The 19,713-nt window shown below is 47.0% G+C and overlaps 1 protein-coding gene across 1 annotated transcript in view; it reads right to left on the bottom strand.

Annotated features, from left to right (window-relative positions):
- ATG2B (autophagy related 2B) overlaps positions 1-19,713 on the bottom strand; it is a gene marked incomplete in the record, with an annotated part of 199,484 nt that overhangs the window by 164,826 nt on the left and 14,945 nt on the right. The window contains 1 exon segment of the mRNA XM_077466778.1: positions 8,772-8,934. Coding sequence (XP_077322904.1) covers positions 8,772-8,934 — 163 coding nt within the window.

The following is a 19,713-nucleotide window of genomic DNA, read 5'->3' as shown; positions in this document are numbered from 1 at the left end:
TGAATAAAGCCTAACAGAGTGGCGGTCTGCCTTATTTACATAGGCAGACCACTGTTCGGTCTCTCCTCTGACCGATCGGTAGGTCCTGGCGGTGTCCAATCACAGCAGGAGCGGGACTCCAACAGTGTGCACGTCCCAGAGCCGAGGAGAACAATGGTGTAGGGATCGTGATTTTGCTCTTAAAGGCTTCCTTAACCACCTCAGTACAGTGCAGTTACACCCCCTTCCTGACCAGACCAATTTTCAGCTTTCAGCGCTCTCACAGTTTGAATGACAATTACTCAGTCATCCAACACTGTATCCATATGAAACTTGCGTCCTTTTTTCCACACAAACAGAGCTTTCTTTTAGTGGTATTTAATCACTAGTGGGTTTTTTATTTTTTGTGCTATAAATAAAATAAAACGTAAATTTTGTGAAAAAAATGCCTTTTTCTTCGTTTCTGTCATAAATTTTTGCTAATTAGTAATTTTTCTTCATAAATTTTGGACAAAATTTATACTGCTACATATCTTTGGTAAAAATAACCCACATTAGTGTATATTATTTGGTCTTTGTGAAAGTTATAAAGTCTACAAACTATGGTGCCAATCACTGAAAATTGATCACTTCTGATCAGGCCTTTAGTACATCAGGTGTATCTCATTTCTTGAGACACTAACAAGTCAGGAAAGTACAAATACCCCCCAAATGACCCCTTTTTACAAAGTAGACATCCCAAGGTATTAAGTAAGTAGCATGGTGAGTTTTTTTAAGTTGTCATTTTTTCCCACAATTCTTTGCAAAATTAAGATTTTTTATTTTTTTTTACTAAATTGTCATATTATCAGGTTATTTCTCACACACAGCATATGTATACAACAAATTACACCCCAAAATACATTCTGCTACTCTTCCCGAGTACGGCGATACCACATGTGTGAGACTTTTACACAGCCTGGCCACATACAGAGCACCAACATTGATGTAGTACCTTCAGACGTTCTACGAGCAAAAATTACGCATCTCGTTTCTCAACCACCTATTACACTTTTGAAGGCCCTGGAGTACCAGGACAATGGAATTTCCCATAAAATGACCCCATTTTGGAAAGCAAACACCCCAACGTATAATCTGTGAGGCATAATGAGTCTTTTGAACGGTTCATTTTTTTCCAGAAGTTTTTGGAATATGTGGAAAAAAATTAAAACACATTTTTTTTTTACACAAAATTGACAATTTATAAGATATTTCTAACACATAGCATGTATATAGCAAAAATTACACCCCAAAATACATTCTGCTACTCCTCCCGAGTATGTCGATACCACATGTGTAGGACTTTTACACAGCCTGGCCACATAGAGAGGCCGAACATTGAAGTAGTACGTTCAGGCGTTCTAGGAGCATAAATGACACATCTCATTTCATTCCTACCCATCACACTTTTGAAGGTCCTGGACCACCAGGACAGTGAAATTACCCACAAAATGACCCCATTTTGGAAAGCAAACACCCCAACGTATATTCTATGAGACATGGGCTGCAAATAGGTACTCGGGTACTCTGATGGCCTGGTGACAGGTACTCGGGTACTCTGATGGCCTGGTGACAGGTACTCGGGTACTCTGATGGGCCGGGACAGGTACTCGGGTACTCTGATGGGCCGGGACAGGTACTCGGGTACTCTGATGGGCCGGGACAGGTACTCGGGTACTCTGATGGGCCGGGACAGGTACTCGGGTACTCTGATGGGCCGGGACAGGTACTCGGGTACTCTGATGGGCCGGGACAGGTACTCGGGTACTCTGATGGGCCGGGACAGGTACTCGGGTACTCTGATGGGCCGGGACAGGTACTCGGGTACTCTGATGGGCCGGGACAGGTACTCGGGTACTCTGATGGGCCGGGACAGGTACTCGGGTACTCTGATGGGCCGGGACAGGTACTCGGGTACTCTGATGGGCCGGGACAGGTACTCGGGTACTCTGATGGGCCGGGACAGGTACTCGGGTACTCTGATGGGCCGGGACAGGTACTCGGGTACTCTGATGGGCCGGGACAGGTACTCGGGTACTCTGATGGGCCGGGACAGGTACTCGGGTACTCTGATGGGCCGGGACAGGTACTCGGGTACTCTGATGGGCCGGGACAGGTACTCGGGTACTCTGATGGGCCGGGACAGGTACTCGGGTACTCTGATGGGCCGGGACAGGTACTCGGGTACTCTGATGGGCCGGGACAGGTACTCGGGTACTCTGATGGGCCGGGACAGGTACTCGGGTACTCTGATGGGCCGGGACAGGTACTCGGGTACTCTGATGGGCCGGGACAGGTACTCGGGTACTCTGATGGGCCGGGACAGGTACTCGGGTACTCTGATGGGCCGGGACAGGTACTCGGGTACTCTGATGGGCCGGGACAGGTACTCGGGTACTCTGATGGGCCGGGACAGGTACTCGGGTACTCTGATGGGCCGGGACAGGTACTCGGGTACTCTGATGGGCCGGGACAGGTACTCGGGTACTCTGATGGGCCGGGACAGGTACTCGGGTACTCTGATGGGCCGGGACAGGTACTCGGGTACTCTGATGGGCCGGGACAGGTACTCGGGTACTCTGATGGGCCGGGACAGGTACTCGGGTACTCTGATGGGCCGGGACAGGTACTCGGGTACTCTGATGGGCCGGGACAGGTTCTCGGGTACTCTGATGGGCCGGGACAGGTTCTCGGGTACTCTGATGGGCCGGGACAGGTACTCGGGTACTCTGATGGGCCGGGACAGGTACTCGGGTACTCTGATGGGCCGGGACAGGTACTCGGGTACTCTGATGGGCCGGGACAGGTACTCGGGTACTCTGATGGGCCGGGACAGGTACTCGGGTACTCTGATGGGCCGGGACAGGTACTCGGGTACTCTGATGGGCCGGGACAGGTACTCGGGTACTCTGATGGGCCGGGACAGGTACTCGGGTACTCTGATGGGCCGGGACAGGTACTCGGGTACTCTGATGGGCCGGGACAGGTACTCGGGTACTCTGATGGGCCGGGACAGGTACTCGGGTACTCTGATGGGCCGGGACAGGTACTCGGGTACTCTGATGGGCCGGGACAGGTACTCGGGTACTCTGATGGGCCGGGACAGGTACTCGGGTACTCTGATGGGCCGGGACAGGTACTCGGGTACTCTGATGGGCCGGGACAGGTACTCGGGTACTCTGATGGGCCGGGACAGGTACTCGGGTACTCTGATGGGCCGGGACAGGTACTCGGGTACTCTGATGGGCCGGGACAGGTACTCGGGTACTCTGATGGGCCGGGACAGGTACTCGGGTACTCTGATGGGCCGGGACAGGTACTCGGGTACTCTGATGGGCCGGGACAGGTACTCGGGTACTCTGATGGGCCGGGACAGGTACTCGGGTACTCTGATGGGCCGGGACAGGTACTCGGGTACTCTGATGGGCCGGGACAGGTACTCGGGTACTCTGATGGGCCGGGACAGGTACTCGGGTACTCTGATGGGCCGGGACAGGTACTCGGGTACTCTGATGGGCCGGGACAGGTACTCGGGTACTCTGATGGGCCGGGACAGGTACTCGGGTACTCTGATGGGCTGGGACAGGTACTCAAATACTCTGATGGACTGTGACAGGTACTCTGATGGACTGTGATTGACAGGTACTATGAGGGGTGGTGACAGGTCCTCTTTATTGGGGGGGGGGGGCAATCAGTGTGATTGGTGTACACTGTAGGCGGTAACGAGATGTTACCGCAATCTCCTCCTCACACACGATCGGTGTGTGAGGAGGAGAACCCGGTAACATCCCGTTACCGCGGTTTGTTTACATTTTAGTGATCGGCTGTGAAAGGATCACAGCCGATCACGTGGGTAAACAGCCGGCCAATGGCTGTTTACCAGCGTCGGTGACGAGCAGTGTTCCCGGGGAACACGCCGCCACCGACGTGCACGCGCAGCGCGATCGCGCGCATGCGCCGTGCACGTTCGGGGTGTGACCATCTGTGATCGGCCGTGACTTCATCACGGCCGATCACGTGGTAAACAGCCATAACGAATGGCTGTTCACCCCCTTCGGTGGCGAGTGGTGTCTCCGTGACACGCCGCCACCGAAGAAACAGGGATGCGCGCGCACGATCGCGTGCATTCCCTGTTTAAACGGGAGGCCGTCATATGACGGCCTCCCGCCACAATAGGTGCGCCGCCTGGCCGTCAATTGACGGTCGGCGGTCAGCATCTAGTTAAGAACAAAGACATAATGAGCTAGTGCGCATCGCATACTGGCTAATTATGAAATACTTACCTTAGAACGAAGCCCCCCCTGCAGCCATGGCCGTTCCTTCAGAGCGCATGTGCCAGTGATGTCAATGGCTGTGCATGTAATGTAAATATATCCTAAATAGCACACATTTAGAAGATATTTACACTACCTATAGGTAAATGTATGCAGAGGAAGTTTACTTCCTCTTTAAAAGAGAAGTATGGGAATATTTTTTTTTTCTTTAGAATCACACTTACCTAGGTGGATAGCACAAGGAAGGGTTGTAACTAGGGCTGGGAAAATGAAAGATTAATTCCTCGATAAATTTTTTTGATCGATCAAAATTCTTTTGATCGGTACTCACCTCTCCGCCGGCTTCCGGTTCTTCAGGGAGTTCCGTTGGAGATCTGGTGGCATCACGGACATCGCCGTCACCAGACTCCTCCCCCCCTTCTCCAAGTGCTTCCATCTGCTAATGAAGGGAAGGGGAGAGGAGTCCGGTGACATCGACAGCCTGGACAGTGATGGTAAATATGGATGTGGTTAACTGGGATCATTCAGTGAGCTAAGCGTAGGCAAATTTGATAGCCTCCATTTTTAACATTGTTGTTAAAAAAAAAAAAAAAAAAAAAAAAAAAACACAAAAACGACAAAATGTAAACACTCTGGTATGTCTGTGTGACTGGCTAAAGTAATGCCTACTATTAAGTGACTGACAGTCAATATACTAGATAAGTTTTATAATTAAAGTTAAACTAACTTTCTATGTTTTATGAAAAAAATGGCTTAGTGCTACAGTTTGAATTTAAAACATATTTGTGTGAACTGTGAAGTTAAGTCGTGGATTGTGGAAACTAACTAGTGTTGGGTGATTGTATATAGTGTATACCACATTTACCACTGACTAATGCAGAGTTGCAATGCAAGGAGATCAGCTAAATGTAGTTGGATCTGTATGTGCGTTATAATTAATCGAAATTAGTCGATTAATAGATTTAAAAAAAAAATTGATTAATCGAACCCGGAAATTTTAAATCAGTAACAGCCCAAGTTATAACCCCAGTCTGTATCCCATTTCAGAGATTTCCCTTCACTTCATGTCCCATAGCAAAAAAAGGAATAGGGAATTCCTTAAAATTAAAATTAATCTCTTATAGACCCCCAGGTCATCAGAACTAGTGTCCCCATTGAAAGGTTTCCCTGCTAATACTTCTCTGGGGACAACCCACTTTCAATGATAAATAGGACAAATGATGGAGAGGGCGAATCTCCTAGACGAGGGCACAGACAGCAATAAAACAAGCATTCTAATCTCTCTCCACTCTATACTTTAATGCATTCTCTGCATTAAAGTGGGGTACCCCCTAAAAAAAAAAAAAAAAAAAAAAAATTTAAAGTCAGCAGCTACAAATACTGCAGCTGCTGACTTTTAATAAATCGGACACTTACCTGTCCCGGGGTCCAGCGATGCGGGGGAACAGAGCCCCCCCCCCCCCCCATCGTTCCCTGCTCTGCTCGCGGCGCCGGCATTCTTTTTGTGGCTTCACAGCGGGGCACCCACTGCGCATGCGCGTGACAGGTCCCAGATGACTGTGCGGCACCGAGGGGGAAGTGATGTCACCAGCCCGGGCACTGAAGGAGGCAGACTACGAGGGAACCCCTAGCAACAGGCATTTAGAGCTGAGTAATTTCCAATTTTTTTTTAAACATTTTTTTATGAATTTTAAGCAATTATTTTATTTTTTTTTGGTGGCAACACCACTTTAAAGGTAAAAAAAACCTTCTATTGTGAGAACGCCAGCAGGGGACCCGAGAAGAGGATGATCCGGGCGTATCTGTGCAAACCGACTACATAGAGCAGGCAAGTATGACATGTTTGTTATTTAAAACAAAAACTGTACAATCGCTTTCAGTCTAGCACAGTTCTACAGGCCTCTCCCCCCCTTACTCTGATATCACTGCACAGTAGGGTTGCACTAAACACTTTAAGACTGAATACCAATACCAATTTTTTTTCAAGTACTCGTCGATACCGATACCTTTTTTTTGATGTGACAGTGTGCAGCACTGATAGGTGGCACTGATGAGGGTCGTTTTTTAAATTTTTTACCATTTATTTTTTTTATTATTTTTTACAATTTATATTATTATTTTTTTATATAATACCTTCTTTTTTTGGGGGGGGGTCTGCACGGTGTCAGTGTTTTTTTTTTATTTTTTTTTACAATTTGGACCTTTATTTATTACAATTCCTTATTTATTTAATTTTAATCAGCCCTGTTGGGGGGGGGGGGCTTTGGTGAGATCCCCTTTGAGACAGCAAACGGTACTGAGGACAGAGATTCCTCAGTCCCTTTCTCTGCACACAGTTTACGATGTTTCAGTTATGAATGGACAGAGATGTCTGACTCTGTTCATCCTAAAAAGGAAGGAGGTGGTAAATAACAGATTTACCGGCTACTTCTTCCGCTCTCCACCCTGACAAATCTGGGACGAGCCGGTGGAGGACTCAGGGAGCTGCAGGAGGACACAGGGGACAGTCGGGACAATTGGTGTGGGCAGTTACAAGGTGAGCCTATCTCCCTGTATACCTTTTAATAAAGCAGCTGAAAGCCACAGGAGGGAGAGGAGGAGAAAAGGTGTACAGGGAGACTGGTGCTTGTAACTGCCGCACGGATCCTCTGTGAGGCTGCCCGGCTCCCCCTGCTATGCTAAGGAGGCGGGTATCGGGTCAAGTATCGGAGCATTTGCACGAGTATAAGTACTCGTGCAAATGCTTAGTATCGGCACAGATACTAGCATTGGTGCAACCCTACTGCATACTGTGAGCTTCTCACGACGGGCATTAGAAGCTGCAGCAAATCAGACAGAACCTGCCTTCTTAGCTTGGGAATGTCCAGGATTATCTGGCCCTTTCCTACCCACACTGACTGACAAGCCTTTCAGTCATGGAAGCTCAGCATTACATTATTATGGCAGTCTGTATGCAAATACACCCCTCCATACTGATACCCGCTCATCGGGGCATTTTGATATTTGCATAAACCCTCCCAAGAGTCAGTCCACTACTGAGGAGTACTGAGGCAGGGCGGTGTGACGTTTTCAGGAAGCTATGTACAGCACCACACTGCTTGGGCCCTCCTACCAAACATGATCTGGCTACACTGCATAGGAAAGCAAAGAGACCTAGTAATAACATCGCTAAATCTAAAAAAATTAATATAATGAAAGTGGAAAGGTTTTATTTAAACTGGTTGTAAACCGCAAAAACAAAATTGCAAGGCAACGGCATAATGTGCACTGCATACTAGCACATTATGAAATACTCACCTTGGAACTAAGCCCTCCATCGCCGTAAAGTCACCGTTGAGAGGGCTGACATGTTTCCTCCATCTTTCCTCCGGGTTTGCAAGCTCCTGCTATGTGTCTGGTGGGAGCCACGTTGACGTCACCCGGCACGAAGCTCTGAAGTTCCGGTATGCCGGACCATCAGAGCCACTGCGCCAGTCATATCACTGGCTGCATGCAGGGTGAATCTCTTCTAAACCTAAACGGTGCACATTTAGGAGATATTCACTTTACCTACAGGTAAGCCTTACTATGGGCTTACCTGTAGATAAAAATGACCAGGTGCGTTTTACAACTGCTTTAATAAGTCATTGGCGTGTTGTTGGGGGGGGGGGACCAGGGAAAGCAAAATATAAGCAGATTAAACTCCAGCTTTAATGCCTCTCTGTGTGCAAGAATTAAAGTGGTTGTAAACCCTTACAACACACTTTGACCTACAGGTAAGCCTAGATTAAGGCTTACCTGTAGGTCCAAGAAATATCTCCTAAACCTACACGGTTTAGGAGATATTTGGCAAAACACAGGCACCGCTGTCTACGGTGCATGCGCCGTAGACAGCGGTGTGCAGGCGCACTGAGCGTGGCACCGTCAATGGCGAATATGCCGCACGTGGCGGCTCCCGTGCGCATGCACGGGACTGAGTGACGTCATCGCGGCTTCGCCGAATGACAGCGGCGGAGCGGCGAGACCCACCGAGAAGATGGATGCGCCGGACTACAGGGGACAGCGGTGACATCGCTGGCTCCTGTGTCAGGTAAGTGACACATAATGGACTACTATGTGATGCGATGCGATGCGATGCATAGTAGTCCATTATGCTTTACCTTTGCAGGGAATGAAAGAGGAAGTAAACTCATCAGGGTTTACTTCCTCTTTAAATTGTGTGTTACATACGGGTACACAACCCCTGGTTGACTGTGTGCCCACTTAACAAGCCCTATGGGGTGTGGTCACCTGGTGAAGCCCACCTATACCTTTCCTTGGCCTTGTATGGAGGGGCTTGAATCGTTCGAACCTTAGACTGAACTTTTGGTATCCTACACTTGTTCACTTGCTTGTGTATGTTATGTTTATTGTTGTATCTGTACTTTCTTAAAGATGTGAATTTTCAATAAACTCTTTGTACAAAATAAATAAATAAATAAATAATTGTGTATTACGTACGTGGTCGAGGTCTTGGCCTGAACACCATCTCCAGGCCCTTCACCTCCAGTGCACAGTTATCCTGGAGTAAGGAGCCCCAGGGGACAGACAGGGAGATGGTCTGTATAAAGCCCTCCGTCACTTCCAGGGGAGCGTCTGCTGACTCCAATATCTCATTAAGACTCTGTAGAGAGAAAACATCAAACAGAAAGTTACAAAGGATGTACATTGTATAAAAACTAGGGCTGCAACTAACGATTATTTTCATAATCGATTAGTTGGCCGATCATTGTTTCGATTAATCGGTTAATAACCTTAAAATAAAAAAAAGGTAATTTTGCTGCGATTTGCATTTTTACATTTTTTTTGGCCAATTTGTTGTTGGGCAGATTAAAAACACAAATTGCTGCAAAAACGCATTATTGCATTGCTTTTCGGCAGCTTCTCCATTGAAGTATATTGAACCAAAAAAACAAATATAGCACCGTTGTGTATAAAAAAAAAAAAAAAAATTTCTTGTCTTTTCCAAATACGCAGCAGCTGAAAAAATCATGGATGTGAACGTGTCCCATAGGAAACCATGTAAATGAACTGTAGTGTGTTTCTGCAAAAAGCACCAAAAAAAAAAACACAGAGGTGTGACCCAGGCCTGAGATGTTTAGTAACATAACAGGGTTAAAAAAAACTAAAATTAGTACAAAAAGAGCAAATAATCTCTACTGTAAGGGGTTAATTTTTTACTATGGGACAGTGAAAGTAATATTTACAGTAGCGGTTTGCTCTTTTTGTACTATAAAGGGCTAATTTTAGTTATTTTTTAACCCCATTATGTTACTGGCCGATTAACCGATTATGAAAATAGTAATCGATTCATTTCATAATCGATTAGTTGTTTCAGTTATAATAAAAAAAACTGAGCAGTACATTCTATACACCTGCGACCAAAGGTATTCCTAAGGCCCCTTTCACACGGGCTTTTCGGTCATGTCCACCTATCGGTTCTTCAGGTGGACCCGATTGGACGCTCCATTCTCCCCTATGGAGCGGCGGATGTCAGCGGTGACACATCTGCTGGCATCCTCTGCTATCCGATACGTGAAATAAGAGGATGGTCCTATTTTTTATCTGTCTGGTAGATTGGATGATAATGGACAGGCTGTCCGGTTTCATCCGATCTCCCCATGGTGGAGAGAGCGGGACTCTGATAGTCTCTGCAAACTGAGGCTCCATTCACACACAAGTGTTTTGTAGCTTGAAGAGGAGGAGAGGAGAAAAAATAAAAAATAAAAAAAATAAATGATTCTCTATGGAGATGGTTCACATCTCCACTGCATGAAGCCAAACCAGTTCTGTAGCTTTTGTCGCTCAAATCGGGCAGATCTGGCACATTTGTATTCTCATAGAAATGAATGGAAACGTTATTGCACGTTGTGTCGCATGTTTTTTGAGCAACTTTCTGCTCAAACTAACGTAAATAAATGTAAGATAAATACACAAATAAGTATAATAAATTAATATGTAATATTACATTAATACTAATTAACCTAACTTAAAAAAAATATTAAATACATTATTATTAATAATACTTATAATAAAAATAATAAACACCCAAACTAACAAAAAATAATACATTTTGTGTTAGGGTGTTTGGTTATTTATCTTTTTATTTTTTAAAGCGGAGCTCCACCCTAAAGTGGAACTTCCGCTCATTGGAACCCTCCCCCCCCGCCTCCGGCGCCACAATTGGCACCTTTTAGGGGGGAGAGGGGTGCAGATACCTGTACAGTACAGGTATCTGCACCCACTTCTGGCATCGATATCCGCTGAATCTGCGGATATTTACGCCACTTCCTGCGGGTCCCCCGCTGTCTGCTGGGGAAACACACAGATCCCAGAGACAGCGGGGACCATCCTTATTGTGCAGCACGACACGCGCATGTGCAGTAGGGAACCGGGAAATGAAGCTGCAAGGCTCCACTTCCTGATTCCCATACCCAAGATGGCGGCGGCAGCACCCGAGAGACGATCGAGAAATTGGCTTTGGGTGCTGACATCATGGGCGCGCTGGGCGGGTAAGCGTCCTTATTTTAAAAAGTCAGCAGCTGCAGTATTTGTAGCTGCTGGCTTAAAAAAAAAAAAAAACAGCGGAACTCCCGCTTTAAGGAGTAAGGGTTAAAGTAAAGTGTTAGGATCCCCTGATGAAGTCACGTGATTGACGTAACGCGTAGGGATTGGCCGTGACGTAATACCGGAAGTGACGTAAGACTGGCGGAAGTCGCCAGGACATCATTTTCCTTATGTGCTGTTTGTTATTTCTATTCGTGTGAGAGTCCAATCATTATTTTAATAAATTGAACCTTTGATTTTACCTAATACTACACTATTGGAGCCTTTCTCTCTCTCCCTATATCCCTACTGAGTGGCATATTTTCGCGGAGGTCACTGCCTGGCTTTGCTTATGGTTGATACAGGGATGAATGGCCCCCTAGTGGCCCAGTGTGGATGTCCATAATTTCCATGTTATTAACAACTGAAGACCCCCTGGTGGTAAAGGAGAGAATGGAGGTTATTCATTGTATTTGATGTGCTATTATATCAAGGAGTGGAGGTGAGACTTCTGAGAGCCCATATCTTTTTGCATCATATTTCACCTGCTGTTTCCTGGATAAGAATTTATTTGAACTCTTCTTGGTGCTGTTGAACATTATTGAGAGACTTATTTTTTTATGGTGCCTACTTTCCGAATATTATTGCTATTTATTTGCACTAGCACTTTATATATTTATTATTTTTTATTAGTCACCATATATATTATTTTGGACTTATTTATGATGCGTGCCTTTCTAATATAATTATTTATACAATTTTTTTGCATCAAGCACGTTGCACTTTATATGTTTATTATTCACTGTTACACATTCCACTTGCGCAGGATCATTATTGATCATATTATAAAGTAAAGTGTTAATTATTTGTTGCTACTTGGTATTAATTTATTGAATTATGTTTTTATGATTTGTATTTATTTTACATGTACTTATTCATTTATTATTAGTCATATAATAAATAAAATAAAATAATGATAAATAGCCCCAACTCCTAATCCTAACCTAAACTGAACTTGAACCCCTTACTAGAACAAAAAAAAATATTATAATAAATGAATAATAATAATAATAATAATAATAATAAAAGAAGAAATAGAAATACAAGCTAATGGAATTAAGCTAAAAAAAAAAAAAAAAAAACCTAGCTACAATGATGCAAAAGATAATAGTTTTCTCTACTGGCTAATAAAAAAAAATGGCAAAGCCCAAAAACGCTACATACAATTGTTCAAAAATGCCTGAAAAAAAAAAAAAAAAACACTGGGAAATCACTCAAAGACGATACACTCAGGAGTAAGGCTGGGTTCACACTGCTGCAGTGTACGAGATCGGATGTGATTCGCACCGCACTGCAGTGCAAATCACATGTGATCTCTGTGCGATGCGAGTTCAGCCATACAGATAGTATACAGATAATATGGCTGAATTCGCATCGCATGCGGCCCAAACTCGCACAGGACCCTTTTTTTGGTCCGCAGCAGAATCGGATCGCATTGGGTGTTCACACCATGCGATCCGATTCCTGTCCGAGTTTGCAGATCGCACTGCGATATGCGAACTGATTTGGAGGTGTCATTAACTTTTCACTCACCCTCCAAGCAGTTTGCATAGGGCAGTGTGAACTGCCGCCGGGAGGCATGCGATGCGGGAACCCGCAATATTCCCGCATCGCAGCAGTGTGAACCCAGCCTAAAAGAGGAGACTGGCTTGTCATCCACCTGTTCAGCAGGGATCAGCGGAATGATCCCCCATGGAGCAAAGCGGAGTCCGCCGAGCTGACCGCCCGTGTGAAAGGACCCCAAGTGCTAAAAAATGAGAGCCTGACCTATGTAATGGGGTAGCACAGGGAACATTAGACCAGCCCCCCACCTTAAATGTACAATGCAAATTTTAGTGCCGAGGGGTGGAATCACCTTCTCGCTTCCGATATCTCTCATAGACTTCATTGGTGAGATTTGGGAGATTCCCCCCCCCCCCCCCATAACCTTGTCTGCTGCATTTGCATATTTTAAACTTTAGAGATGACATCTCTCATAAATATCTTATATAATAACATGAACCTCTTAGCTACTTTAACCTCTTGACCTCCAAAAGGTCCTCCTCCCCTTCATGACCAGACTATTTTTTTTTTTAACTGGTAATTGTGCGGTCATGCAACAGTACAGTACCCAAATTCCATTTTTTTTTTCACACAAAAAGAGGTAGTTTCCATTGTTTACAATATATAAGCCAGAAAAGACCAAAATTTTTTTTTAAATCTATAAATTAAAATTTCTGTTATGAAATATATCCAATAAAAAAAAAAAAAATCTCTTCATAAATTTAGGCCAATAAGTTTAAATCTGGCGCTAACAGACACCATCTGGAAGGGTCACTAACTGACTCTGACATTGTTAGTGACACTGATCCAGTGATAATTCTATACACTGTCACTGTACTAATGACACTGGCTGTGAATGGGTTAAAATCTAGGGGCAATCAAGAGGTTAACTGTGTGCTTTATGTGTGTAATATGTAGAGCTGACACAACTAATCAACACAATCAACTATTGTCAACTATTTTCATATTCGATTAGTTGGTCAGCGGATACAGAATGCATTATTTCTTTAGTTATCAGAAAATACAGTGCAACACACATACAGCTCAGTAGACCGTCCAAATATGTCAGGTAGTGCCTGAGAACTTATGAATGTGTGAGGAGCAATTCCTTGTGGGACATGTAGTCCTGGGCAGGAGAAGGAAGTAATTTAAAAGACAGAAGTTTTTTTTACCTTGCTATAAGGGCAGGAGGAGCCAGAAGCACCGGCAGGAGGACCCCAGAAGGCAGGAGGAGCCAGATGCACCGGCGGGAGGACTCCAGAAGGCAGGAGGAGCCAGAAGCACCGGCGGGAGGACTCCAGAAGGCAAGAGGAGCCAGAAGCACCGGCGGGAGGACTCCAGAAGGCAAGAGGAGCCAGAAGCACCGGCGGGAGGACTCCAGAAGGCAAGAGGAGCCAGAAGCACCGGCGGGAGGACTCCAGAAGGCAAGAGGAGCCAGAAGCACCGGCGGGAGGACTCCATAAGGCAGGAGGAGCCAGAAGCACCGGCGGGAGGACTCCATAAGGCAGGAGGAGCCAGAAGCACCGGCGGGAGGACTCCAGAAGGCAAGAGGAGCCAGAAGCACCGGCGGGAGGACTCCAGAAGGCAAGAGGAGCCAGAAGCACCGGCGGGAGGACTCCAGAAGGCAGGAGGAGCCAGAGGCACCGGCGGGAGGACTCCAGAAGGCAGGAGGAGCCAGAGGCACCGGCGGGAGGACTCCAGAAGGCAGGAGGAGCCAGAGGCACCGGCGGGAGGACTCCAGAAGGCAGGAGGAGCCAGAGGCACCAGCGGGAGGACTCCAGAAGGCAGGAGGACTCCAGAAGGCAGGAGGAGCCAGAAGCACCGGCGGGAGGACTCCAGAAGGCAGGAGGAGCCAGAAGCACCGGCGGGAGGACTCCAGAAGGCAGGAGGAGCCAGAAGCACCGGCGGGGAGGACTCCAGAAGGCAGGAGGAGCCAGAAGCACCGGCGGGGAGGACTCCAGAAGGCAGGAGGAGCCAGAAGCACCGGCGGGGAGGACTCCAGAAGGCAGGAGGAGCCAGAAGCACCGGCGGGAGGACTCCAGAAGGCAGGAGGAGCCAGAAGCACCAGCGGTGGACCCCAGAAGGCAGGAGGAGCCAGAAGCACCGGCGGTGGACCCCAGAAGGCAGGAGGAGCCAGAAGTACCAGCGATGGACCCCAGAATGCAGGAGGAGCCAGAAGCATAGGTGGTGGACCTCAGAAAGCAGGAGGAGCCAGAAGCACAGGCGGGGGACCCCAGAAGAGGAGGATATGGCTGCTCTGTGCAAAACCATTACAGAACACGTAAGTATGACATGTTTGTTGTAAAAAAAAAAAAAAAAATCCAACATACACAATCACTTTAAAGCGGTTGCAAACCCTTTACAACCACTTTTGCCTACAGGTAAGCCTATAATAAGGCTTACCTGTAGGTACCGCAAATTTCTCCTAAACTTGCACTGTTTAGGAGATATTCACTGTATATGTGTGTGCCGCCGCAATCGGGACATGCGCACTGAAGAAATGGCACGTACATGCCGTTTCTTCAGCTGCTGTGCCATTACTGGCGACTCCAACACGCATGAGCGGGAGCGACGTCATCGCGGCTCTGGCCAATCACAGCGTTGGAGCCCACAAACCCGGAAGTAACATTCCGCAGACATGTCGCCCGTCACAGCGGTGTGTGGGGAACAGCAACAGCTAAGGTATTTCGTAATGAGCTAGTATGCTATGCATTTATTATTCCTGTCTTGCAGGTTGTTTTTTTTTTTTCCCTAGGGTTTACCATCACTTTAACCACTTACTTACTGAGTACTTACAAAAAAAAGGAGACATTTTTGAAAAAAAACCCCAAAAAAACCATAGTGCCATCGTTTGTTATAAAATTTTGCAAACGGGTAATTTTTCTCCTTCACTGATATTTGTGGATGAGGCTGCACTGATGGGCACAGATGAGTGGTACCGATGGGCACTGATGATGAGGCACTGATTGGTGACATTTATAGGTGGCACTGTGGGCACTGGTGGGCACTCTGCAGAGGCTCTCCACGATCAAGACTGATGTCCCTCTCACAGCTGCCGGTGTCCCTCTCATGGCTCCCTCTCACGGCTACCAGTGTGAGAAGAAAAAATAGCCGATTACTGGCTCTGTTTACATCACATGATCAGCTGTCAGTCAATGACAGCTGATCACATGGTAAGGGGTCGGGATGGGGAGCGCAGGCCGATCAAGCACGGGAGGACATCTATGGACGCCCTCCTGGCAAAGTAGGTCCATGTATTGTACATATTCTGTGGCAAGGCGGATCTCCTGGGCAGAATCACCTACCTGTATGTGATCCTGCACTCCCAGGTCTGAGGGCGCACACACACGCCGTCGGCGACCCGCTCCCACAGTGATTGGACCCGCCTATTGTTCGGGAGAGAAGAAGAATGGCGGTCTGCCTATGTAAACAAGGCAGATCGCTGTTCTGTCAGCAGGGAAGGTAGTGATCCTGTATTTCTGCTAAACAAGAACACAGATCTCTACCTTCCAATAGTACAAGAACCCTCTTCACAGTTAGTAAACACTCCTTAGGCACACATTTAACCCTTTGATCACCCCTAATGTTAACCCCTTCCATACCAGTGTCATTAGTACTGTGACAGTGCAGATGTTTAGCTCTGATCACTGTATTAGTGTCACTGGTCGCTAAAAAAGTGTCAGTTAGGTGTCCAATTTGTCCGCTGCAATGTTGCTGATCTCCGTCATTACTAGTAAAAAAATAAAAAATTCCGTAAAAACGTCCCATAGTTTGTAGACACTATAACTTTTGCGCACACCAATCAAAATACGCTTATTTTGATTTTTTTTTTACCAAAAATTTGAAAAATAAATATTGGCTTAAACCAGGGGTCTCCAAACTTTTCAAACAAAAGGGCTAGTTTATTGTCCTTCAGACTTTAGGAGGGTCTGATGGTGGCCAGGGGGGGCAGAAATTATCCTGGGTCACCATCAGTGAGAATAAATATGGCCTTAGGGTTGGTGGTCAGTAGGAGGAGTAGTGCACCTATCAGTAGGAGAAATAGTATCCCATCATTTGTATCAGTAGAAGAAATAGTGCCCCCTTGTTGGTGTCAGTGGGAGGGAATAGTGCCCCAAGGGCTGGATAAAGGCTAGCAAAAGGCCATATCTGGCCCTCGGGCCGCAATTTGGAGACCCCCGGCCTAAAATGATTTGATTCTTTACATTTATTTATAGGATTTTTTTTTTTGTAGAAAGTAAAAATATTGTTTTGTTTTTTAAATTGTCGGTAATTTTTTGTTTATAGGGAAAAAAATAAAAAACGCAGGAGGTGATCAAATACCACCAAAAGAAAGCTCTATTTGTGGGGGGGGGGATGACAAACTTTATTTGGGAACAGTCTCGCACAAACGCACAATTCTCAGTTAAAGTAGTGCAGTATCGCAGCGCAAAAAAGCTCTGGTTAGGAAGGGGAGGGGGGGTAAAGGTTCTGGAGGTCAAGTGGTTAAAGAGGAAGTAAACCCTGATGAGTTTACTTCCTCTTTCATTCCCTGCAAAGGTAAAGCATAATGGACTACATCGCATCGCATCGCATAGTAGTCCATTATGTGTCACTTTCCTGATACAGGAGCCAGCGATGTCACCGCTGTCCCCTGTAGTTCAGAGCGTCCATCTTCTCGGTGGGTCTCGCTGCTCCTGCGCTGTGATTCGCCGGAGCAGCGATGGCGTCACTCCCGCTCCTGCGGCTTACCCAGTGCGCCTGCGCGCCGCTGTCTACGGCACATGCGCCGTAGACATTGGTGGCTGTCTTCAGGTAAATATCTCCTAAACTGTATAGGTTTAGGAGATATTTCTGGGACCTACAGGTAAGCCTTAATCTAGGCTTACCTGTAGGTCACAGTGGTTTGTAAGGGTTTACAATCACTTTAATGGAAATCGACTCCAAGTTGGATCCTCATCTTTATTGATGTGATTTCGATACGACATTACAGGAAGATACCCGGGAATTCCCTGAAAGTCGCTTCAAAAGTTGCTGAGGTCATGCACAAGTCGCTAGCAAATTGCCAGGAGGGCACCTTTCAGGTCGCAGCAGTGTGATCCGAGCCTCCAATCTCCAATCATTATTTTCCCCGGCAGATCTTATCCTGAGTGAGGCAACAGAGACAGTTCGGATTTCAGATGCTTTGATAAAAGACGCCAACATTTCTCTGTGCAGATGCCATCTGGTAGGCTGTCGTTCGCCACTCATTGAGGATACATTAAATTTCTAAAAATGACCAGCCGGCTCACGATAAGTGTGTAGGAGGCTCTGCACGAATTCATAAGCAGATTTCCTTATTGCTTAATTCCCCATTGAAATCACTCACAATATAAAAATAATACCGGCCTTCCTGTCTCTTGGTTACACCCATTCTCTTTCATACAGAAGCCCCATTGGTCCGAATCCGCAAACATTTCTTTCTCCAAAAGTTAAACATACCAAGGATCCTTACACCCCGGGCAGGACCGCTGCTAGAAATCATGGGGCCCCCCTACAGCCTACCTGACGGGGCCCTCCCACTTGACCCCACCCCTGGCTCCGCCCCTGACCCCCCCCCTCCATGCTGTCTGGGGGACTGGTGGCACATCTAACACGCTCCAAAAGGTAAACCTTTAAGGCTACTTCCACACTGGGGCGGTGAGGAGTCAGCGGTAAAGCGCCCCTAGTTTTTAGCGGCGTTTTACTGCTGTTTAAATCGGCACTTTGCCGACGCTAGCTGGGAGCTTTTAACCCCTCCAGAAGGGGTTAAAAATAGCGCTGCTGCCCAATCGCTTTGGCAGCGTTGCCTACTGATTTCAATGGGCAGGGAGGTATACACACCCACCCACTCCCACACCGCCCCCAAAGATGCTGCTTGCAGGACTTCCCCCCCCCCCCCCCCCCGCCCTGCAAGTGCACCGCTCCAGTGTGAAAGCACCGAAACGTTCCCTGCTTGCGTGTGGCACGCACGCATATGCGGAGTCCCGGCATGCGCACCGTCCAAGTGGGACACTGGGGATGCAGGGGAGGCATTTTTGAGGCGTTATTTTTAGCGCTAAAGCGCCTAAAAACCGCCCCAGTGTGAAAGGGGGTCTAATAACCATTATTAATTTAAACTTTTTACACTATTATAAAGCAGCAGAAACATTGTTTCATAGTTTCATTTGGGCGGCACAGTGGTGTAGTGGTCAGCACTCTCAACTAGCAGTAAGAAGGGTCGCTGGTTCAAATCCCAACCACGACACTACCTGCCTGGAGTTTGCATGCCCTCCTTGTGCCTGTGTGGGTTTCCTCCGGGTACTCCGGTTTCCTCCCACAATCCAAAAAGATAAGCAGGTAGGTTAATTGGCTTCTGTCCAAAATTGGCCCCTAGTATATGAATGGGGACCCTGGATTGTGGGCTCCTTGAGGGTAGGGACCGATGTGAGTGTGCAATGTACAGGGATAGGGACAATTGTAGACACTCACTCAGGTTGAACTGGATGAACTTTCACACTGAGGGCCTTTTGCCGGCGCTATAGCGTTAACAATAGCACCTGCAAAACGCCCTAAAACAGCTGCTCCATGCACTCCAGTGTGAAAGCCAGAGGCTTTCACACTGGAGTGCATGGAGCAGCTGTTTTAGGGCTTTTTGCAGGCACCATTGTTAATGCTATAGCGCCGGCAAACGCCCTCAGACTTCCACACTGGAGCGGTGCGCTGGCAGGGCATCAGAAAAAAAAAAGTCCTGCCAGCAGCTTCTTTGGAGCTGTGAACTCACCGCTCCTCCATCGCAATCAATGGGGCAGTGCTGCGATACCGCCGACAAAACGCCGCTCCGGCGACGTTTTGCAGGCCCATTTAATCCCTTTTCGGCTGTTAGCGGGGGGTTAAAAATCACCCCGCTAGCGGCCGAAGAGCGTCGCTAAACTGACACTAAAAATAGCACCGCTTTACCACTGATGCCCTAGGCGGCGCAGTGTGAAAGGGCTCTTATTTTAGAACTTTGACAACAACGAATTAGCAGGGATGAGCTCAGGCGTGTTCGGACCGTAGTCTGAACCCACCTTAGCTTTATCACAAGGAATCTTTACAGCGTTACACCAATCAAAACAAGAGCTGAATGGGAGAGACGTCAGTATTTTCACATCCACGCCCATTGAGTTTGTGTCCGAATACACCACGGACTTGTGTCCGGTTACATCAGGCTACCTCTGATCTGTCACATTTAGGTCTGCAAAAATAGAAAAGGATGTTCTTTTACGTTTTTTTGTTT

This window comes from Lithobates pipiens, unplaced genomic scaffold (assembly GCF_037356315.1).
Source record: "Lithobates pipiens isolate NorthernLeopardFrog02 unplaced genomic scaffold, aLitPip1_a1.2 Scaffold_37, whole genome shotgun sequence".
NCBI lineage: Eukaryota > Metazoa > Chordata > Amphibia > Anura > Ranidae > Lithobates > Lithobates pipiens.
The sequence above is the reverse complement of the archived record's forward strand: the minus strand, read 5'-3'. Positions and strand labels throughout refer to the sequence as shown.